The sequence below is a fragment of the Cyphellophora europaea genome, assembly GCF_000365145.1.
Source record: "Cyphellophora europaea CBS 101466 unplaced genomic scaffold supercont1.4, whole genome shotgun sequence".
NCBI lineage: Eukaryota > Fungi > Ascomycota > Eurotiomycetes > Chaetothyriales > Cyphellophoraceae > Cyphellophora > Cyphellophora europaea.
In genome coordinates, this window is record NW_008481810.1 from 189,225 (window position 1) to 212,077 (window position 22,853).

Here is a 22,853-nt window from a genome sequence, read left to right on the forward strand (position 1 = left end):
CTTATGCAACACGACAATGGATTTGTGCATGACGCTGCCCCCTACTACTACTTTACATTGGAGATCATTCTAGTTCTCTCTACACTGACATGTTCAGAACCTGGAAGAGAAGGCCGCCACACATGGAAATATCATCCAAGCTCGACAGAGCTGCTGCTCTAACCAGTCGAATCGAGATGATCGATGTGGACAGCCCATGCCTGGGTCGTACCGACAATGTCCTTGGCCTAGACGCGTAGTCCTTGAAGAAAAATATCGCTAGCTGGCCGTGAAGAGGCCTCGTTTCTTTCAGAGCATGTCTTCTTGTCCTTTCTTCCAACCCCTCCACCATGCTGACTCTCATCGATGTTAATTCTCTTGCGTATTCGCCACAATCCTGCCAGCCCTGCAGTGTGCGCTCTGGCAGTTGGACTCCCTTCAGCCATATTGACTATCGGGAAACAAATGTGGCTGAGGCCACGGACCTCATTGACAGCGATGGCATCAAGACCGGGAATCGTTACCGTATCCAGCAAGACACACTCCATGCTTTCCCGGGGGTTTGTAGAGGTCTTAGTCGTGCGGGCTTGCTGCTCTGCGCGTGTATACCGATGACTCTTTTCCGTAGCTCCTGAGGCGTCGTTCGCTCCCTGAGTGTCGATCCGAGTACCTTTGCTCTTGGGGTGCTGCACCACGGCGGGGTGTCGTCTCAGTTGCCTCTCTGTCTGGCTGGCTGGAGCAGTGCAATCAGCCGCCGTGGCTCAGCCACTATAGTCGTCTCGCTCTGTCGTGTCAACTGCTTGACGCCAGCAGATGCAGCACATCGAGCGGCACACACAGTCACGTCTTCATCTCAACGTTCCGAGATAGCGAGTCCAAAGGGCCGCGATCATAATTGGGGACATAGTGTTCGTTTGTTCCCCTGTATCGAAGAGATCTCCGGGGGTTGACTGCACTCCATTACCAAGTCCGACATCAAGCCAGATACCATGGATGTGCCACTCATTCCGACAGGGGCAAGCATTCGCAACTCCTCATCGTCGTAGCCAGCATGCCACATCATCCCTCCTCGGTCGGCTTTCCAGGCTCAACGCCAAGCACCGCAAACGTCGTCCGATTCCCCTCCCTATCATCCTCAATATGCGCCGCGACACACTTCAGTCCGTACGCCTCGCCCGCCTGTCGGCTGCAGATGGCTGCGGGCCAGCCGAGCCTTTCTCCTGCAGGCCCTGACATCTCTGATCGCGAAACAGTACCTGTGAGGCTCTGGGCATGTGTAGTGCGTGCGACGAGCGACGCGGCTTCTGACGTCGAGTTGTGGTCCACGTGCGTGACGGATGAGGCTGATAAGTGCGTGCGGAGGAAGGTGGAGCATTGCGTCCACACTTGAGGGTGGGTGTGGAGGGTTGTTAGAAGCGTGTAGTCGATGGCCGTGGTGGTGGAAGGGCTACCTTCGTCGTCTCCGCCGGCTTTCAACGTGGCGGCGGATACAGGACAGTCCGGATGCACATAGAGATAGTGGTGGACAGGTAGATGGTAGGTGTAGGGCGGGCGCAGGATGATGTTGAGGTAGGTTTCCGACTTTGATACTGTGGTAAGGGATGTGGCTTGTGTGCCGCTCGGTAGAGCCTGTTGGCCCACCACTGAGGTCTGGGCCTCGACAACTATTATGGCCTGGCTTTGCACGCCGATGTCTGCGCCATGCTCAGCCAGCTCACTCAGCAATGAGCCATTACCATCGCCACACTGCCGTAGTAGGGCCACGACCGGGATGACAGGACCGTTGGTGCTGTTGCAGACTGGAACAATGGCGTAGCTGTGTGCAGAAGCGTCAGCATCTTGACTCGCATGCTGTAGACGCGAGAATATCTGCGGAAAGTCTGAGCATTGAGTGTGATGTTGACCAGGGAAGACGGCCTGGACGGCTGCGTGGGAAAAGGAGAGGTTTGGTCCTAGGTAGAGGATGTGCTTTTTGAGCGGATCGGTTGTCATCACTAAGTCTTGACGCATACAAATGACCTGCTAGGTGGCGTGCAGTTTGGTCTCTATAGTCTTGAAGTCTGTTGTGGAACATATGAGGCAAGGAAGGCGAGAAGGCAACATGAAATGAGGCAGCGAGATCGGCCTTGCCTTATTTCTTGGCACCCTAGGACGAGAGCGAGTCTATCAGGCAGGAATTGGAGCTGTGTAGGAACGTGATCACTACTAAGAAGCAACGGCTGTCGAAGTTTTGTTGTTTGGAACAGCTGAAGATATAATAATCCTACAATTGTACATGTTGATGACCTATATCAACCGCTTAATGACATACGGATGATCTCATACCCCCGTCCTGCTCAGGTTGTACTTCAACACTATGGCAGTGACAGGCGGGCGTCTCCAGATCGGGGCTCGTTCCCTCTAGCCCATTGATCCCCTGCGCTTTGAGCGCTTCCAGAGGGATATCGTCTATGGGATCGACTCGTTTGTCCAACGTTCCCGAAGCCACTGACGAACCGTGCGATACTAATACATATCCCGATCTCTCGAACATGTCGGCGCGACTCACGGCCTTGGACTTCTCGCTTTTCTGCCTCCAAACTTTCTCACAAAGTCTCTGGGGTCGGTGCCAGGTGAACCAGACTCAACCACCCGCTTGACCACCCGTCCGGGCCCAGCTCTCCGGCCGGGTCCTCTAGTCCACTCGTATTGAGTACCATCCTCCTTATATTCGTCTTCTAACCTCTGCTGCTCGGCTGCTTCGGAGAGTGTCAACCTCTTCACCTCTGCCTCCAGCTCGGCCTCGCCATCCTCACGAAACCGGGTGACCTTGTGCATGTTCAGTGCCGTTAATTCGGTCATTGGAGATCCTTCTGTCTGGTGTCTCGCAAGAGCCTTTGCTGTCATTGCAAATCGCATGTCACGTGGTCCGTCAATAAGTGATAAAATGGCTGATTGCGCTGCATCGTTCTGGTCGGATTCAGTTCGTAGCACTCGTGTATAGCCTCCAGTACGAGAAGCGTATCTCTTTGCCAGCTCACCAAAGACTTTTGGCAGATGCTTATGGTCATCAAAGATCATGCCTTGTGCTTTCGACTTCGATGCATTCGTGTTCTTTTTTCCCAGAGTGATAAGTTTCTCAACCCATCTCTGCGCTTCTTTGGCTTTATGCCAGGTGGTTGTTATGGATTCATGCTCGATGAGAGATGTGGCAAGGTTACGGAGAAGTGCTCGTCGATGCGCGGAATCGCGCGAGAGATGGCGGTATTTGATATTGGTCATGGTCGGGTGGAGGTCGCACCGTTGAGGTGCGGCTCCTGTTGGACTGTGGCTTCGTTACGGGCAGTAGCGTTGCGACACGCGGGCCAACGGGGACCAGATCGGACCGCCAACGGATGACGAGTGAGCGGTGCCGATGTGAGAGCGTGTGGAAATTGTCGTGGTGGCTGTGGTGGTCGCAGGTCGATGGTGTGAAGTCGCGGAATAATTTGATGCAAGCCTCGTGCCTTCCCGATTCGGACGCGCGGAAAGCTCGAGCTTCAACCACCAACAGAAGAACCTTTCCTTACACCCACACAAGGCCAGGCAGCACTCTATCGATTGGCGGAGGCTCATTTCCAGATACTCATCTGCCCGAGCCGCTCGTCAGTGCATTGCATCCGGCTGTGCGTGCTCACAGTCATTCCCGGTAAACATTTTTGCGCTGGGAGCTCCCCACCAACAATTCCGATTGTCCGCAAGACATAAATAGGGGACTTGCACCCTCCCAACGCAAGCTCCTGATCGGTCGTCACTCAGATACACGCGAACATGGGTTTCACGACTGGTTTCGTATGTGATACTCGATCGACTGCCACTATCGTGCGCTAACACATCACAGCTTGGAGGGTTCACTCTCACAACCGGGGTACTCTACCTCACGATATATCTTCACAAAGCGAACAGAAATGTCCAACACACGATATTACAACAGTCGTCTCAGCTCCTCCACAATGTTGTAGAACCCCCGGCGCCCAGGCCCGATCCACCGCCATACGAGGTCAAACGCGCCGGTCTCTCAGAACAGCTGAAGGATCGATGGAACAGTGAGCTCGAGAAGATGGTGTCCCGAATACAGACTACCGACTGGACGGAACAGCGGGAGATCTACACAGATAAGATCACCAACGCATGGAACAACCTCCGACAGACTGAGCAGGTCAAGGAGCTCGAGCAGAAGGCTAAAGAGGCTGTGGATTCCGCGAAGGACGGAGCCAAAGACATCGTGGACTCCGCGAAGAGCGAGACCAAGGACAAGGTCGAGGCGGCGAAGGAAAAGTCAAGGGAGCCTCGTCTGCTCGAAATGAGATGAAGCGGCTGCGGCAGAGGAAAATCGCGCCCTTGACTTTCCTTCAAAAGATAGCGCGGGCAATGCATTCCTCAAACCGTCCCTCAGATCACGACATCAGCGGCTGCCATTTGAGCATACTCGCTTTTCCATCCGCTTCCAGCTTCCAGCCTCTGACACCGCAGCACTGCGGCAGTGAAGCTTCTCACCTTCACCATTTCCGTTGATACCAGTCTACAATTCGAAAGGCTAGTCGAACCCATATGTCTCGACTACTTGTGTTGTTCAATGTAATGGCTGTGTCGTTACGAAGCTATCAGCGCGCAGGGGCGTGGCTCGAGTAAGACATTGATGATGCGATGTAATGGGCACGGCGCCTACCATGAAGCAGCTGGCAGGGACGGAATATTAAGATTGGGATTCGATATGCGCTCAGAACATGGCATTTCTCATGTATAGGTCTGGTGCTAAGCATTCTGCCGTGTGCCAAACCACTGCAAGCGGTCTATAGAGACCAATTGAGTGGCCATCCACGTGTCCCCCGTTCTCGAAGGCTCGGATGCACGTCGTTTTGTCCAGTGACCAGAGCTAGGATAGGTAGACCGCGATTGCGAAATTCCAACCCGCGAAAGTTGCTTCGCATCACGTCAATATGAACAACATGGTCTGCTCCGACGTTTTCACATTGCCCATACTGTGGTGATGGGGCCTGGACATATCAGCATCGCCCACAGACCTCCGGACCCGAAGACCCAGGAGCGCGAGAGCTGTAGTGCCTACATAGCGTCTCTTCATCGCAGATTTAGTTGTAAAGAAGGGAAAGCAAGTTGTTGCTGGCGAGCTTGGAGTTTTTGATACGCAGACTTGGCAACGATTGGCAACTAACCAACTTCAGACTAGCGCTCGCCGACTTCTCCGCGCGGACAGGTCGTCGATGACTTCAAACTCGATGCCCCAGTATTGCCCCAGTCTCGTGCTAGGGCGTGGTATTGACGGGCGATGGCTATTTGACCTAGACGACGCCATTTTTCCAGTAGGACTGACCGACGTTCTGCGTGCAGAGCTACGAGCTTCCATCCAGAATCTAAGATCACTAACGCCACCTCTCGCGGGGTATCATCGGACGACCTGGGCGAGCTTCGTGTGCTGTTGCTTCACGCCACTATATTTTGCTCTCAGCATTCGGTGCCAAGTCAGCACTCGCGATGTCGGTACCCCGACTTGCACGCCCATTGAGGGCAGCACTCTCGCATCAGCCGCCCAGAGCCGTTCGCCAGTCAGTATGCTCTTCTTGCCTCCAATCACGGAGGACCTTTGCCACCTCCAAGCCCATGGGTGCCCTCACCGGTGCTATGACTGAGTTGCTTGGTGATCATCTCGAGAAAGCCGATCCGCAGATGTACGAGATTGTGCAACGGGAAATTAGACGCCAGCAGCATTTCATCAACCTCATCCCATCCGAGAACTTTACATCTCAAGCTGTTCTAGACACTCTTGGCAGTGTTATGCAGAACAAATACTCCGAAGGATATCCAGGAGCCCGCTACTATGGCGGCAATGAACACATCGACGAAGCCGAACGACTCTGCCAGCAACGAGCTCTGGAGACCTTCAGATTGAATCCTGAGGAATGGGGTGTGAACGTTCAGCCCTTGTCCGGCTCACCCGCCAATTTGTACGCGTACTCAGCCGTCCTCAACACTCACGACCGGATCATGGGTCTCGATTTACCACATGGCGGCCACTTGTCGCATGGATACCAGACTCCAACCAAGAAGATCAGCATGATCTCGAAATATTTTGAGACTTTCCCATACCGACTAGACGAGAAGACTGGTTTGATCGACTACGACAAGCTCAGTGACCTTGCGCAACTGTATCGCCCAAAGCTCATCATTGCTGGCACATCAGCTTACTCTCGTCTGATTGACTACGAGCGGATGCGCGAGATCGCAAACTCCGTCAATGCCTACTTATTGTCTGACATGGCCCATATTTCTGGCCTCGTTGCAGGCGACGTGATTCCATCGCCTTTCCCGAATTCAGACATTGTCACAACAACCACTCATAAATCACTGCGTGGCCCTCGTGGTGCAATGATTTTCTTCCGCAAAGGCGTCCGTTCAACCACCAAGTCGGGTGAGAAAGTAATGTACGACCTCGAGAACCCAATCAATGCCTCGGTCTTCCCCGGTCATCAAGGAGGTCCTCACAACCACACCATCAGCGCTCTCGCTGTTGCACTACACCAAGCACAGTCGTCCACATTCAAGCAGTATCAGAAACTTGTGCTTGAGAACGCCAAATCTCTCTCGAAGAGATTAGGTGATTCGACCGAGAGCGGCGGACTGGGCTACAATATCGTCAGTGGTGGTACCGACAACCATCTAGTTCTGGTAGATCTGAAGAGCAAAGGCGTGGATGGTGCCAGAGTTGAGAGGGTGTTGGAGCTCTGTGGTCTGGCCGCCAACAAGAACACTGTGCCAGGAGATAAGTCCGCTTTGAAGCCCGGAGGGTTGAGGTGAGTCGCATTCTTCCTTAGCGCTATGTCAAAGTAATACCTCTAGGATGGGTACGCCCGCCATGACAACTCGAGGTTTCCAGCCTACGGATTTCGCCCGTGTAGCGGACATCGTCGATCGAGCCGTCAGTATCACAATTCGCCTAGACAAGAAAGCCCGAGAAGAGGCGGAAGCGAAGAAGCGAAAAGCTCCTGGTAGCGTCAAGGCCTTCCTCGAGTACCTCGGCAATGGAGAGGAAGACACGGAGATCCTGACTCTGCGAAAGGAGGTGGAAGGGTGGGTTGGCACTTTTGAACAACCCTGGATCAAGGAATAGCGAGTGGGCGAACATCGATTGTTATGCAATAGCAGGACTCTGGGCGGTATACATACGACGGCCTTGATGAATGGGCTTCAACATTCCCAGTTCGCACTGCCAAGATGGCGTTTCGAGGTAGGAGTCTTCCTCAACGATCCAGTCACAGGTCTTTCCAGCACGAGATGTACGGACAATGTATAATCAGCCATACCCAACCATGTTTGAGATCCTGAACATTTCGTGGTCAACCGAGATCGAGACCGGCAGGCTTTGTGGAGGCATTGGTAAGTCAGAACCCAATGCCAAGCCTGGTTGCCTTGTTTCAATATCTTCACTTGACAGGCGTGAATGATCAGCACTGCAGCGTGAATTGCATTTGCTGCAAAACAGGCATTCACAGGAAGATACTATCTGGAGGCCGTCCCAGCACCCACACCCCAGCAATGTCTCACTCTACAGAGCCCTTTCCTCGCCTTTTCCCCATGCACTTCCTCTAATGTTCTGCCCTACCCTGTTGCTGAAGTGCAACTTCAAGTGAGGTTTACATAACATTCAGCAGCTCGTTACGCCGCCACTATTTCAAGGTACTGAGCCGACGTCTGTCTTTTCACCACCACGTCCCACGACTTCTCCAGATGTCGTCGATGCCCCACTCCAAGCTTCACCCCTTCACACAACAGTGACACTCCAGCAGCACTTTATTGGTCGACCTCGTGCTTAGCGCTTCCGCATCAAACCTCGTCGACTACTTAATCCGTCGTTGCAGGTGGCGCCTTTACACTTCTCCCCTCTACGAACATTGCAACTCGTGTGCGCGGCTCGAGCGATTCAGCAACTGCGTGGCTTCTTTGCTTCTCCTTATCCTCTCTCTTCGACAACACTGTCCATCATGGACTCTCCCGATCGTTCTGGCCTGATTCGTCGAAGCATTCCCTCGTACAACATCCTGTCGAACGATGCAAGTGCATCCGCGCAGCCTGCGAACCTCCCGAACCTTCAAGAGCAGACTGGTCTACACATGTCCTTGGTGCTCCAAGCCTTCGGCCTTGCCCCCAACGACAAGACCAGTGCGGCCTTCGAAGCCTTCATGAACATCGCGTCGTATCCCGTCGTTCGTGTCACGCTCTCCGCCAACTCTCTTCAACAGTCTTTGCCCGTCAGCAACCAACACATGCCGGTTACAACTCAAGCGCTGGCTTTGCGGCCCCGTCCCCGCCCAGACCTCTCTAATAGAATTATGGAGGGTCTCTCAATGCCCGATAGGGTGGCCCTGGTTCAATCCGCCTACCCCAGACTCCAGGTCATAGCGGTCAATCTAGTGGTTCCTGGCCCATTCCCAGGCGACCTTGAATCGCGTGTCTACGCTCGCATTGAGCCTCGCCCGAACCTCATGACTTGGCCAGGCATGTTCTTGGATATGTCTCGTACGTTCCACCAGCGCGGGCTACATGCCTGGCAAGTCCATATGGTATCTGAGAAGAGGCCGCAGCCTGACCGGGTCACCTATGCGCAAGGCGGAACACCTAGTGTCCTACTAGTTGGTGTCACATTCATGGTCAGTTCAGGTGTGAAGGTTGAGGCTAACTTCAACATCCTACCCCATGTCCACCCGCATCTCCGCCGTCCACTTCAACTTTGCCTTGTACGGGGATCCGACCTGTTCTCCAAGGAGGATGTTGTACTCGCGAACAAAATCGTCAGTGAGAAGGTACGCTCCTCTCGTCTACAAGGACTGCCCCTCGATGCGTCGGCCATCTTCTCCCATATTCCGACCATGCTATCATCTCGTCCCCATGCATCTCCGCTTGCCAGTACACACCAGGCTCGCCCCTTCAACATCATGGAACTCCCAGACGACTTCAAGCTCATGCTTCTTGACGACATCCTCGTCTCCGATGAGCCGATCCAGTTGGGAGTTCCTAGATCTCAACAGCGTTACTGCTCGGGCAACAAATTTCCAGCCATCGCCATCCTGAGTGTCAACCATCACCTGCACAACATGGGCGCGAAGATCTTCTTTGGCAAGAACACCTTCGAGATCGCTAGAAACCTCGACTCTAGAGGCCACCGCGGTTCTAAAATGCTTGCCTGGCACCACGTTCTAAAGGCTGTCATCAACCTCGGCCCTGCACTCAACGGCATCCAGTACCTGTCTATCAACTTGACCAGCATGTCATACAGCGGATACCTGCACTACATCAACGACCCCGTCCTCTTTGAGATCCTGAAGCTACTCTCCCGCAACGGTCTGCCTTACGAGGAGATCTCCATGTGGTTTGCCGGCACGGGACAGTATGTCGGCTCAGCCAAGAACAATGGCGGTTTCTTGGTGCCGGCGTTGCAGGATCTGCGTGCCCGTCGTCTCGTCTTTCCGGCGCACGACGAAGCGAACTCCGCCCTCAAGGGCAAGCGCGAGAACCAAATTACCAAGGACACTGTGAGGATGCTGCAGAAGATCGTTGTGGTGCAGCGAGCGGCGGGCGACGCGGGTGAGAAGGCTTATGCGCCTGTCCTCGCGCCGGGTAAGGTGTGATGGCCGAATTGGATTCTGCATCGACAAGGTGGTACGGAGGACTCAGCTGAAGTCTGGAGCACCTGGGTTCACAAAGGGGTGATCGAGTGTACTTGGGATACCGGTTCATTGTTGCCCTCGGCAGCTAGCGTTACTGGAACGACGACATGAATCATACTGGAGCGGGTATGAGGGCTACTATGGTGTACGGATGGTCGGTATTACTGTGGACTCCCAAAAGTTTTGACGCGGCTCTCGATAGAGCACCAAGTACTAGATTCTACGGGTTGCTCAGCAGCACAGCACAACCTGTAGACAAATGCAGTTTGTCGATAGAAAATCTTTGAATACGCAAGTACCTTGTCCGTGCATCTGTGAGTACTATCGCCCTCGCCAGTTCAGTCATTCAAGTGCTAGACCCTGCCCAAACACAGTGTATATATATTGTGATGACCAGGTACGCCAGACTCTCCCAAAAAAACCATGCTCCATGATACTTCTTCAGTTCACGAAGAAAAATAATTCGATGGGATGCCATGTGACCTGAGACCCCAGTACACTCCGCGAATACTTGCTGCGTTTCGTGCTGTTCAACCCAAGTGTTGGACCTCGCCGAGAAGCCCAGCCCTGAGCCTCCCAGGCCCTAAAGCCGACGCCTAGAAAAGGCGCCTGGGGGACCGCGTGCAGCTTGGCGGCAGATGCTTAGCAAACTCTTGGTTGATGTTTCTGTTTCTGCTGGCAACGACATCATGCGCGGGGCTTCAGCTTGGGTTGAGACGACGGTGATTCGGCGCTGATATCGGCGACGAGGTAGAGGTGAGGTGAAGAGGATGGTGCAGTAACAGTTCCACACTCAATGGCCCAAGAAGCAAACTTATCTTCCCTTTCGCTCCTTTAAGCAACTTCTTCGCTTTGTCCCCTGCGTACGTGATTCTCTGGTTCTACTGCTCCCGCATGAATCCTGCTGCTCAGGCGTCATCGACTCGACAGGCCGGACCCCCCCTTTCGAGATACCTAGGAGATTAAGTGCACCTGGCCCGTCGCGTGCCGTCCCTGACTTTTGGAGGGGACGCCTAAGGCACCCCGAATATGGCAATTCAGACACCACCCCCCGTCTACATCGCAAGTATAGGCTACAGGCAGGCTTTCTCTGCCGCGTGGGATGCAGGTAGCGAGAGCTAGCGCCGACGACGATAGGCGGGGTAGCAAGCTACTGTATCCAGGTAGGTAGATCGCATCATTCTCCGCTTCCCAGCCGTGTAGTACAACTAATCCATCCTGACGCCATTGCCGTAAGCCAATAATGTCAAGTCTCGGAAGCGAAAGCTCAAGTGCTAGCTGGGCGGGCCAGCTATATATGGCCGCGCTGTTGGAGCTGCTTAGAGCCTCTGAGCACAACATAGCATAGCTTTGCGCGGCACAGCACAGCCACCATGATCCCACAGTGGCTGCTTGTCCTCGCCTTCACGGCCATGAGACTAGCCATCGTCAACAGCGAAGCCCTCGTCGTCGACACCGCCCACAACGTCACCTACCAAGGCCTGACCCGCAACGGCGTCGAGTTCTTCCTCGGCGTTCCCTACGCGCAGGACACCGGCGGCGCGAACCGCTTCAAGCCGCCTCAACTGCACGTGCCAGACAACGACAGCACCGTCGACGCAACGGCCTACGGCCCAGCATGTCCGCAGGTCATGGGTCTGCCGCCGCTGTACCCGCTGACGCTCTCCAACGTCACGGACGTCTCGGAAGATTGTCTGCATCTCAACATCGCGAGGCCGAGCGGTATTAGCGCCAACCAGGGCTGCGGCTTGCCCGTCATGGTGTTCATCCACGGCGGTAGCTTCTGGGATAATTCGAACGCCGAGATCACGAATGCGCCGGACGCGTTGGTGCTGCAGTCGGTGGAGAATGGGCTGCCGGTCATTTATGTGGCGATGAATTACCGTTTGGGAGGTGAGTCGGTCTGCCTTTTGCATTGAGGCTTGTCCTGTAGCTTTGTGACCGGAGGTTTGGCTTGCTGATGCTGTGTATGCTTTGTTCATTCAGCTTTTGGTTTTGCGCAGACCCAAGCACTGCGTCAAGAAGGCTCGCTGAATGCTGGATTGCGAGACCAGAGGCTGGCGATCGAGTGGGTGCGCGACAACATCGGCATGTTTGGCGGTAACGGGGAAGCCATCACCATCTTTGGCCAGTCGTCTGGAGGTGAGTAGCTTTCAATCTCTACCACATCCACATACTAACTCACCTTGCAGGCCTCGCGGTAGGCATGCAAATCATGGCATACGGCGGCACCAAACCCGTGCCCTTCCAACGAGGCATCTGCGAAAGCCAGGCGCTCGAGCCGGGCATCACCGGCAACTTCACCTACCACCAAATGGACCTGCTCGCCACAGCCCTCGGGTGCAACACCTCGACCCTCGACTCGAACGAGACCCTCGCGTGCCTCCGCGCCAGCGACACCACGACCTTCCTCAACGCCTCCATCGCCACCTACTCCGGCGACGTCTCCCACAACATCGGCGACGTCTGGCTCCCCGCGGTGGACGACGACTTCCTCCCCGCGGCGCCCTCGACCCTCGTCTCCCAACACCGCATGGCAACCAACGTCAGCGTCATGATCGGCTGGACCGACGACGACCTGGGCTTCTTCACGCCCCGCACCATCGCCTCGGACGCCGACACGCGCGATTTCGTCACCAGCTACCTCCCCGACCTGGACCCCGAGAACACCGACGCCCTACTGGCCTTGTACCCCGTCAGCGACTTCGCCGCCAACCCGGCCGCCAACCTGACCGCGCAGTTCTACCGCTCCGCCCGCATCTTCCGCGACGTGCTCATGACCTGCATGCCCATCTGGTTCGGCGACCACCTGGCGCAGATGCACTCCCCGGGCGTGTACTTGTACGACCAGAACGCCACCATCCTCACCCCCATCCTGGCCGCTCAAGGCTACCCGGGCCTCGGCCCAGTGCACACCTCGGAATTCGCGTACGTCTACGCCAATTTCTCGCACTACGATACCCTCTCGGGCTTCGCGCCTACAGAGCAGGACTACGCGCTGCTGCCGCGGCAGAGTCGGAGTTGGACTTCGTTTGCGGCTACAGGGCAGCCGAGTTTGGTGGGCAAGGAGACTTTGGTGGGGTGGGGGGAGGGGTTTGTGCCGATGCCGATGGCGGAGGGCAAAGGGGGACAGGGCAATAGGACGGAGGTGTTCGTCATTGGTGGGGGCACGCCGGGGTTGTGGGCTTTGGATGGAGATGGGGAGCGGGAAGGGGAGGGAGGGTCAGCGGCGTTGACGGCGCAGAGATTGGGGGAGAGGTGTGCGTTCTTGAATTCGGGGGGGGTTATTGCACAGTTGAAGTTTTGAGACCGCGGTTCGATATATACGGGTTTTAGAGTGCGTTGATGAGGAGGGCGGGCCGGCGGATGGAGGGTTGGCTGGGAGCCGCGGCGCTGATGAGGAACAGGCAAGGGAAGAGATGGGTTGGGATGGAAGTGGAGGAGAGATGAGATGCGTTTGGGAAACGAGGAAGAGGACCGCAGGATCGTATTTGACAGTGTCATCACAACGGGATAGTGGAGGCTCGTGGTCTGTCATGTCATGGGTGGTTGATGTACGTGGAAAACAGAGACGGCGGTCGGATGGGCATGATACGATAGCACGTATTGTAAATAAGAAACGAGGAACGATAGAGAGTCGCTCGATTGGATCGTGGGATGCATGGACTGGAATGCGGGTCCTCTGATGGCGAGGCTCGATGCCCCTATGTAGTCTTCTACATGCGTAACTGGTACCCGTACACTGGAGGGTTCTACTTCCACGCATCAACGGTATAAGGCGGCGACTTGGCCTGGCTAACAGCCCGAACACGATCTCGGACTCGAGGCGAGGCGCAGACAAACGCATGCACGTCCGAATGCACATCACAAACCGGGGTCAAGCAGAAAAAAAGGCATCGTATAAAACATTGATCATTCCGGTCAGCGCATATATACAACATACACGTCCAACGCAGTGCTAACCAATATTACATTTGCAACCACTTCACACTATGCACGCTCCAATCCAAGTTCATCTCAGTTGGCGGCGACGGCAGCACACCACAACATCCCCAGAAGTGATGCTGCTGTTGTCTCGAACGTGTGCGCTCACCGCCAAACTGCCGAAAGAACTTTCCCACACATACAAATGTGTCAAACCATGTACATAGAAAACCACAAGTCGCGTCATTCCCTCTTGAGATCAAAAGAGAACGCTGCTTCTTATATCATCCATGGATAGCCATGGGCGACTTACAGGAGAAGGGCGGCGATGGCGGCAACACCGGCCAGACCAGCACCGGCCATCTTGGAGGCAGCACCGGTGTAAGGGGAGACGGGCTCGCTGCCAGCAGGCTTGCCGGGGTAGCCAGCGCTGGGGGAAGCAGGGGAGACGCCAGTGCTGGCACCAGTGGGGCCAGCAGGGACGACAGCGTCGACCCAGGTGGAGGCAGCACCCGTGGGAGCAACGGGGGTGTCGCAGACGGTGGAGGTCTCCTCGTAGACGGGGATGGTGACGGTGTAGGGACCCTTGGTCAGGACGTAGGTCTCGCCAGCGGTGGCGGTGTAGACGTCACCCTTGTCGGTGAAGGTGGTGGCATACTGGCACACGGTGGTGATGGCAGTGACAGTGGAGGTGGTCTCGGAAGACCAGTCACCCCAGGTGGAGGTGGCAGAGGTGGTGGGAACCACTGGCTTGGTGGTGGTGGTCGAGATCTCGACGTCAGCCCAGGTGGAAGAAGCAGCAGTGGTGGTGGTCGACTGGATTGGCTCCACTGGGGCATCAGACCAGGCCGGGACGGCAACGGCAACGCCGGCGAGAGCGAGAGCGATGACAGACTTCATTTTGATTGTTTGGTTGGGAGTTTGGAGGGATTAAAAAGGGTTCGGTGTTGGTTGATGTTGTTGGTTGTTGGTTTTGGAAAGAATGGACGGTTCGCGAGGAGCCTGGTTGTGCAACGAGTGTGACTGAGTTTGACTGAGTACTAAACTGGAGGAAAGAAAGAAGAGAGAGTACGGCCTCCCGCAGCTGTTGCTGATATAGGTGCTGGCCGGCGTTGGCAACGGGAAATTGAGCAACCAGGAAGATGATGGCGGTGGAGGTTACTGGGGTGCTGTTCAGGGGCAAGCGGAGCCAATCAGCGATCCACCTCGGAGGCGGCTCTTCGGTAGTCTCCCACCAGACAGATTGCGTCGCTCTTATTGGGAGTCGGGGAGATTGTGGCTGCTTTCTTCGGCGTCGCTTGTGCTCAATGGGACAAGGTCGATGCCATCGTGGACAATAGGCGCCATCTCTTGGGCGGCGGATCATGAGATGAGCACGATCACAAGCTGCGCCGCCGACAGCTTGCCATGCCTGTGGCGGCCGCCGACTAGAGATCGCAGAGCCCAACAGAGGTTGACGGCGCTGCTGTGTGACCGGAACAGAGACAATCAGCACACTTTCGTGGCAGAGTCCATCGCTATGGGTACCGTAAATTGATCAGCGACATCGATGTAGCTCAAGTGGATGCGCGATTGACAAAGCGCATCCTCCGCCGCCTGAAAGGGAAAGCCCGATCCTGCTCACCAGGCACGAACTTCTGAGACAAGCAACTCATCGCCACAGCGCGTGTTTGTTGATCGGAGGCTAGTTTTTTGGGGCTTCATTTCGCCTGGCGCGGCAGAAATTGGCGGATATTGGTGTTGGCGTCGCGAAGTTGCGGCTGTGTTGAATATTCCCCCCCTGAAATTCCTACGCCTTGGCGCGGTCTCGTCCTCGCTCGTCTTGTTGATCCTTGGAGCGTGCGCGTAAAAGCGGTTCGCTCCCACGTCGGCCACTACTTCCCTCTCCGAGACACACGGCGGGATACAAGATGATCACTGTCTCCATCATGTGCTCCAAAGTTGCGCGTCTGTGTTACAGAGCCTGATGATCCAGGCTTGTTGTTTATCGTGATCGAGGATCGAGACTGTTAATCAGATACGGACGAACCTTGCTTCTGATCAGCGGATAAGGAGTTTGCTTGCGACTACATTCGCTAGCCCCAGCGTCGATTGATCTTTCCGAGTCTTCGTTCTGCTTCGCCTACTCCGAAGACCCCTATACTGTCTTTATGTCATGTTGACAGGTAAAGTGATGAACACGATAAACATGCAAGGGCGATTGATGGTGACCCCTTAATAGTCGAGGCCGGGTAAAGTTAGCTTCCAGTCATCAGATGCAGCCTGGGAATCGAGCGCTTCACTTGCGAAGATACCGTCGATGTGCTGTGGGTGAGAACGATGAATGGCGAGTGAGGCCGGTCCCTGCACCAGGCTTGGGTGGACATAATATCTGTGAAGACTGACCTACCTTTCCCATATCTTTGACAACAGCCGCGCCCGCAGGCGCTCGATCGACGGCAATGCCTCACCAGCTACCTCTGACGTGTGCAGCGATGGACAGTGTAGTCGAAGAGAATTCTCGTCGCGTTGAGGAAGAGATGGAAGATATATCATGAGGAATCGAGGTCATGTCCGCCGAAGGGGTGTCTTTATCCTCAGGAATGCCGGCTTGAGGCAAATCACCCTGGCAAGCGTCATCAAGGGGGACTTCCGCCAACTTGGCAGCATCATGTTGTCGACGTGGAGAGGTAGCGAGCCGCAGTGGTTGCAGTGTTGGCAACGTGATTCTTTTTTGGGAGTGTGCATCGATGGGAAGCAGCGAACCACTGAAAACGTGTCGGGTGGAATTGCAGAGGTAAGAGCGACTGGACGACCACCGAGTCCTCCGGCATTTGCACTTCAACAGTATTCTCGGCCAGGTCCAAGGCGCTGCTGAGAAACTACGCTTGGTCGTCACAATGAGACCGAACTCAGCCCGCGACGACGAATTCAAGCACCAAATCAAAGAACGCAAACGATCCGTCCTGATCCTTCCTGTCTCTCCTGCAAGCGCCCTGTGCCAAACCTGATGCGACGATGGGCTTGACGATAGCTAGAGCCGCATCTACAGTACGAGGCCTACAGAGATTGACCAGCGGCGCCGTTCGCCTTCTCCAGGGCTCAATCGTTGCATCCACAACTCTCGTCCACACCACGCCACGCCTCGACGCCTCGCTAGCATCGCAATTTGAGACCATTGACAAGGCGCCCATTCGTCCCAGAGTACCATCTGCGTTGAACCTAGCCAGCCCTTTTCATCCTCCTACGATGCATCGCACCGAACTCGCGCCGTGAGCTTCTCACCCACCCAGTGCTCTTCTTTATTCCGTCGGCTATCGCGAACTGAGCGAAGGAGGGCGATGTGACACGCGGAATCAAAGCAGTGAAGCAGGAAAAATGGAAATTCAAGCTTTTCGTTCTATGTATTATATGCAACATGCTGTGCGCATGCATCTCCATCGCCTGCCTACCTACCTACCGCCTCTTTCACATCAGCAGGCAAAACCTCGAGACCGTCCTTCTATTCACATCATCTACCATTACACGGCCTAGGCACCTCACGCCGTCGATCCTCCCCACTAGCTCCTCACGTGTAATGTGCATCGACTTCGTCCCTGATCCTTGTCCCCCAACCATGACTCTCACCAACCATGGCCCATCTCACTCCGGTAAGAACAACCCCGGTCCACCAACACCCAACGACAATCCCTTTCCTTCCCTTCCCAACTCAATTCCCCTGGCCTCCTTTCTCCTGTCCATGCCCCCTCTCAGCCCTCAAAGCCCGCACGCGCTCCCACTCCCCCTCGGCGACCTCCCTCCGACAAACCCAGGACATGACCCTCCACAGCGCCACAAGCAGCTCTTTGCGCTGCCTTACGTCAAACAGGTCGTGGTACTCACTGCGACACACTTGCAGGATATCCTCCTCCCGTAGGCCCTTCTCCGCCGTAGCCTCCACGCCAGTCCCTGTCCCTGTCCCTGTCCCTGTGCCTGCCTCTGCCCCAGCCTTCTTCGCCGTGGTCGTCCCACTCAACAAAGGCATCTCCGCCTCGGCATCACCGTTCTCCAACCACGTGAGGTATCGGCTGCTGACGCGCATCTTGAGGATCGCCACGTGGTGGTTCACGCAGCTGAGGAGGAAGACTTCGTCCCAGTCGCCCTGCGCAGCAGGCGCGGCAGGTGCGGCAGCATTCACTTTTGCTTTTGCATCTGCATCTGCATCTGCATCTGCATCTGCATCTGCATCTGCATCTGCATCTGCATCTGCCTTTGCATCTGACGAGCCTGAGGGGTCCTCGACGTGGGCGGGCACGGCGCTCTCCTGTGCATTACCTTCCGCCCCCGCCGCTGCCATTCCCTCGCCATCACCATGACCATCACCACTATTGCCCAACGGCGCGCCCACCCTCCGCCAAAGCACCTTCTCATCCCAGCCACTGCTATTGGGCTTGACCTGCGTCCACTCGCGGTACCACTTGCGGCGCATGGGCGCCGTGTACATCAGGCGCCGGCCATCCTTGTACTCGGCTTTTTCTTCACGGTCTTTGTCGCGCTTGTCTTCGCGGGAGGCGGGCGATGATGAGGGAGAAGAAGATGATGATGATGATGATGACGATGGAGAGAGGCCCAGGCGGGAGAGTTGGGAGACGCGCTCGTTGATGGCGAGGCGGTGTTTCTTCTTGGGAGGGCGGTCGCTGTCGGTGTTACTGCCCCCGGAGGACGAAGAGGTATTCGTCGAGGCGTCGTCGGCGGTGATGGGCTCGTCGCTGCCGACACTCCTGGTGGAGCTGGAGCTGGAGCTGGAGCTGGAGCTGGACCGGGACCTCGTCGATGAGTACGCCGGTGTGATGATCGGTGTCAAGGTCGGAATCCTGACCGACGTCTCACTCAACAATCCCACCATGGGTCCCGGACCCGAGCCGGGTTTCTGATCCGTGCCCGGCGAACCCGCCTGTGCCTCCGTCTTTGCCAGCAAGTCCTCGACCTTGACCTCGCCGTTGACCTTCCCCGCCACATCGTCAATGCGTTTCATCTCCTCCTGCGTCTTTTCCCGCTTCTGCATCTGCAGTTCTCGCTCCGTAGGGCTCCAGCTCGGGTCCTCATCCTCAAATACCTCGTTAGCCAACATGCCCCAACGGGTCGGCGCACCACCCCACCGCGGCGTCTTAGCCCACCACCACCGCTGCGTGACACGCTCGTGCTCGGCGTCCTTCTTCCTCCCCTCGCGGCCCCTCTGCAGCGCGATCGCAAGCCCGGCGCCAATCTCACGCAGCAGATCTACAGGAGCTCCGAGGCAGTCACCGATCTCGTTGCGCTCGCGCTTCTCCTGCTCCAGCAGACGCTTGTACAGCGCGTCGCTGAAGACCGTTTCGTGGCGGACGCTCACGCCCATGACAGGGCCCTCGACGTGGCGTGCCCTCGCCAGTGCGCGGTCGTTGGGAAGTCGCGCAACCACGAAGCTGGACATGACGAATGCGGGGGGAATGTTGATGTCGCGGATGCGGAGCCGTTCGCGGGGGCTGAGGTCGTAGTCGCGGCACGTGAACTTGTGCATGACCATCTTGAGGAGGTTGCGGACTGCTGAGGTGCGGGTGCCCGGTGGGAGCTGCGAGCTGTTGCCGAGTCGGGGGCCAGTGTACATTTCCTTGGTGGTCTTTGTGTTCGAGTCTGAGGGCTGGATAGGGGAAGGGTCGCTCGTGTTGGCGCTCGTGGAATCCGCCATTTCTGAATCACCTTCTGCGTCTTTCTTCTCCTCGCTGCCAACACCACCGGTAGACGAATTCTTGCCGTCTTTGCTTTCACTAGCTTCCTCCTCTTCCATCTCAAAGTAGTGGTCGCCCGTGGAGTCGCAATACCGACTCATATCCTCCAAACTACCGAAGAAATTCCTGCTGTAGGCGACGCGCGGCTTCGGTCGTCCCTCCCTTGGTCTCTGGCGCAGCACCTCCCGAAAAGCGTCCTCGTTCTCGGTGTTGAGCTCGGCAAGCATGGCCTCTAGATCGGCATCGAACAGGAAAGGCCGCTGTGGGAGGAAGTCGGTGGGAACGAAGTCCGATGAGTCCAACGGCACATCCTGAGTGAGCTGCACATTCATCAAGTTGAACACTTCGTCCGTGTTGTCGGTTGGCCGGCGCGCACAGAGGATGGCTCGGCGAAGCTCTCGCATCGAGCGCCGACTAAGCGGACGGGGTTTGGTCTCTGGAACATGGCGGGGAAAGTCTAGTGGCGTCGGGCGTGGCGGTGGCGCGCGAGGCTTGTTCAGCAGTGATTCGGACTGTGGTGCTGCGCGATAGTTAGACAGGTACGGGTACGGATATGGATATGGCGACGGTGGGGGAGAGTAAGGCAGGAAGGTGGTGGTGTCCGGTGATGGCGACGGCGAGGCGAAGGGGCAGTCGCGCTTTACTCCTGCTTGCTCAGGATTCTGCAGCGAAAGAAAGAGACGAAGACTGTCCTCCATGTTTCGCAGGGTAGGACAAGCCAAAGGTCCCAAGCCCTCGCTTTTGAGAACCAGGGACAAGGATTCCAGGAGTAGTGAGTTAGCGAATCCGAGGCAACGGTGAAACGAAACGCCTCAGCAATGATGTATTGCTCGTTGCTCGAACATGGCGCAGTAAAACGCCGCCAGGTAATTCAGGCGTGCCGCAAGATTGCTGCCATGCACAACGTGGTGTGACCTCATCGCCGTTGAAGGGGAAGGGGGGGCGTCAACGGTGGTGGAATTCGGATTTGAGGCAGTAGCTAGGACGGATGAAACAGTTCTGAGCTTACCAAGGCTTCCCCAGATGCCGGAGCTGCCGCCACCGAACATCTTGCTGGCCGATTGGTGATTGTTTCAGCGCTGAAATGGGTTTGATGACGAGCTCCAAGTGTCTCATTTGAGTGATGTATGGACGTAAACGGACCTTCACAACGTCGAGGTGCTGCGTAATGGGGGGCAATTGTCCGAATCCGATAGGAAGTGAGACTCGTGCGAATTTGAGGAGCTACCTTTCTGTCGTGTGTTTGAGCTCGAATGAGCAACGGATATCAGATGTGCTGCGAATGCGGGACGGGCCTGTGCATGCCATCCAGTGTATAGCCGCCAGACTCACAGCAAGCTCAACTTCCGACTGGGGCTATGCAGTCAGCACACGAGCCGTCTATCGGGCTCTTTTAATAGCGGTGCACCGCTTGATAGGCGATGCAAATGCCGTGTGCTGCAACATCAAGGCTTGGGCCTACAAGTACATGAATTTTTGGAGTCGAGGGCTCAGAGGTGCATCAGGGCGCGAGACGGATGCATAAGGAATGTTCCGGCAGGTGTCTTGGGCTCCCGACTGGAGGACGATCACTCTCAGACAAGTCAGACCGCTTCAATGCAGGCAAAGAGCAGCGGTTGTTTGAGCAGTGGGTTGAGGTGCAGATTAGGCGCCATGAGGCCGGGGTGTTGACTGGCTGTAGGGCGGTCCATGAGGGGCAGTTCTTGGTGGTTCACATCCCAGGCAGATGTGGCTGTCTCCGAGTCATGAACTGCAATGCGATGCCTACGACAACAGCTCCGTGTCTACGATCGAGGAGAAGGTTTCAACGGGCCGTCAGGATTGCCTCTGAACAATCGCTCTGCCCTGAATGGGGGGTGAAGGGGTAAGAAGAGGAGAAGCGAAGCAGGGTTGTCGACGAAACAAGGTTCGAAATTTTGTGTATTGCACGTCCGAATCATGAAGCTGTCTCTCATGATACTCAAAAGACCTCGATGCATGCTATTCGTTGCGGTAAGATGCGGTACGTGGCTCTCGGATCTCGCAGGATTCGTGATGTGCTGGATGCTGATCTGACGCATTGCACTTGTCATCAAACCGTAGTCCGTCAACTCCGTCGGCGGTTGCCCTCACCAATACGCACATATGTCTACTCCTTGGTCTCCTCGTCCTCGCCAGTCAGAGCGTTACGCTTCTGTAGGACACGCTCCTGCCGTCTCTCGCGGGCAGCCTTGGTCTTCGCACGCTTGGCGTCCATCTCCTCCTTGAGGATTCTCTCACGCTGCTTCTCGGCCTTGGCTTTGTGGATCTGGTAAGGAAGTCAGTAGGATGCTAGGGTCGATGCACATGGTAGCAACATACGTGTTCAACAAGGGCACGCTTGTGCTTGAAGGTGTTACCCTTGCTCAGCTGGTACAGCTCATGGTAGAGGTGCTTGTCGATCTTGCCAGCGGCGCGGTACTTGACCAAAAGACGGCGGAGGACACGAAGGCGTCTCATCCACAAAACCTGACTGTACATCGCATAATAATCAGCCATCATATCCAAAATAATGCTCGGTCCATCGTGTGCACTTACGAAGGCATTCTGGCGTCCTTGGTACCCTTCCTCTTACCGTAGCCACGGTGTCTACCGATTCTCCGGGCCTGGTTGAGGGCTCTAGCACGGGCACGAGAGTGCATAGCAACGGGCTTGCGGATGATGAGGCCATCGGCGACGAGCTTGCGGACGGTCTGACGGGAGTTGGCGTTCGAGATCTCGTTGACTTCGTTGGGGTCGAGCCAGATCTTGCGCTTGCCGCAGCCGACGACCGACGCGGCCAGGCGCTTCTGAGTACGGAGGTTGACCCTAAAGGAGCATGAATATTAGTCGCCATTCGGTTTGGGCGGTGTTGCAGTCTGGGACGTCATGAAGCTGAGGGGTAGCCAAAATGCCACAATCTCTGTAGCACTGAACTTGGAATAGTGTACATGTGCTGCGACAATGCGTGTGTATGTGTGTACTCACATCTTGCTGAATCTCCAAAGAGACTGATGGCCTGGTTGTCGATGGGCGATGAAGTCGATGTGGAAGGCGCAGGATTGGTGTTGCAGTTTCGAAAGTGTGGGAGAAGGGGCCTTGGCGGCTCTGAGTCACGTGAATGTCCTCCCAAGGCTTCAATGCAGCCTTGTCACTCGGATCACCAGTGCGCTGCAGGGTATACCAAGAGCTGATCGAGAGCCACATTAAATCCAACTGCTCCCACCAGGATCGAGTTGTCACAAGTAGTTCACAGATAGCAAGCATGCAGGATGGTTCAGTCATAAACAGTCATTATTGAATTGATTTTATCCGTGGTCGTAATTCGGAACAGAACATCACCACCCTCAGGTGCCATGCTTGCTTTGCCATCGCTCCTCGCTTTTGTTGACCCTCGGCACCTTGATATCGCCCGAAAGACAAATCGCCCACACCGATCTGGATAAGACGACGCCAGATCGATAGCGCCGGCTTTCGAAGGTCCAATGAAGACCCTTGAAGCCCAGTAACAGGGTGAGGGCAGACAACAATT

At 55.8% G+C, this 22,853-nt stretch overlaps 9 protein-coding genes across 9 annotated transcripts; 4 read left to right on the plus strand and 5 right to left on the minus strand.

Moving 5' to 3' along the window:
• Positions 1-1,038: 1,038 nt before the first annotated feature.
• On the minus strand, positions 1,039-1,971 carry HMPREF1541_04323 (uncharacterized protein; the record flags this gene model as incomplete). The annotated part of the gene is made up of 1 exon (XM_008718669.1): positions 1,039-1,971. One exon carries the CDS (start codon positions 1,969-1,971, stop codon positions 1,039-1,041), a length of 933 nt encoding a protein of 310 aa, XP_008716891.1.
• Positions 1,972-2,523: 552 nt separating this feature from the next.
• HMPREF1541_04324 (ribosomal protein L17) lies at positions 2,524-3,240 on the minus strand (the record flags this gene model as incomplete). The annotated part of the gene is made up of 1 exon (XM_008718670.1): positions 2,524-3,240. The coding sequence occupies one exon, from the start codon at positions 3,238-3,240 to the stop codon at positions 2,524-2,526; it is 717 nt and encodes a 238-aa protein (XP_008716892.1).
• Positions 3,241-3,768: 528 nt separating this feature from the next.
• HMPREF1541_04325 (uncharacterized protein) lies at positions 3,769-4,309 on the plus strand (the record flags this gene model as incomplete). Its single annotated transcript, XM_008718671.1, has 2 exons — positions 3,769-3,789; positions 3,839-4,309. The coding sequence occupies 2 exons, from the start codon at positions 3,769-3,771 to the stop codon at positions 4,307-4,309; spliced, it is 492 nt and encodes a 163-aa protein (XP_008716893.1).
• A 1,307-nt stretch (positions 4,310-5,616) lies between these two features.
• HMPREF1541_04326 (uncharacterized protein) lies at positions 5,617-7,123 on the plus strand (the record flags this gene model as incomplete). Its single annotated transcript, XM_008718672.1, has 2 exons — positions 5,617-6,806; positions 6,853-7,123. 2 exons carry the CDS (start codon positions 5,617-5,619, stop codon positions 7,121-7,123), a joined length of 1,461 nt encoding a protein of 486 aa, XP_008716894.1.
• Positions 7,124-7,994: 871 nt separating this feature from the next.
• On the plus strand, positions 7,995-9,638 carry HMPREF1541_04327 (uncharacterized protein; the record flags this gene model as incomplete). The annotated part of the gene is made up of 1 exon (XM_008718673.1): positions 7,995-9,638. One exon carries the CDS (start codon positions 7,995-7,997, stop codon positions 9,636-9,638), a length of 1,644 nt encoding a protein of 547 aa, XP_008716895.1.
• A 1,412-nt stretch (positions 9,639-11,050) lies between these two features.
• Positions 11,051-12,984, plus strand: HMPREF1541_04328 (uncharacterized protein; the record flags this gene model as incomplete). The annotated part of the gene is made up of 3 exons (XM_008718674.1): positions 11,051-11,570; positions 11,664-11,819; positions 11,870-12,984. 3 exons carry the CDS (start codon positions 11,051-11,053, stop codon positions 12,982-12,984), a joined length of 1,791 nt encoding a protein of 596 aa, XP_008716896.1.
• Positions 12,985-13,910: 926 nt separating this feature from the next.
• Positions 13,911-14,501, minus strand: HMPREF1541_04329 (uncharacterized protein; the record flags this gene model as incomplete). Its single annotated transcript, XM_008718675.1, has 1 exon — positions 13,911-14,501. One exon carries the CDS (start codon positions 14,499-14,501, stop codon positions 13,911-13,913), a length of 591 nt encoding a protein of 196 aa, XP_008716897.1.
• Positions 14,502-17,289: 2,788 nt separating this feature from the next.
• Positions 17,290-20,022, minus strand: HMPREF1541_04330 (uncharacterized protein; the record flags this gene model as incomplete). Its single annotated transcript, XM_008718676.1, has 1 exon — positions 17,290-20,022. The coding sequence occupies one exon, from the start codon at positions 20,020-20,022 to the stop codon at positions 17,290-17,292; it is 2,733 nt and encodes a 910-aa protein (XP_008716898.1).
• Positions 20,023-21,452: 1,430 nt separating this feature from the next.
• On the minus strand, positions 21,453-22,212 carry HMPREF1541_04331 (uncharacterized protein; the record flags this gene model as incomplete). The annotated part of the gene is made up of 4 exons (XM_008718677.1): positions 21,453-21,611; positions 21,665-21,815; positions 21,881-22,150; positions 22,208-22,212. 4 exons carry the CDS (start codon positions 22,210-22,212, stop codon positions 21,453-21,455), a joined length of 585 nt encoding a protein of 194 aa, XP_008716899.1.
• Between the last annotated feature and the right edge of the window lie 641 nt (positions 22,213-22,853).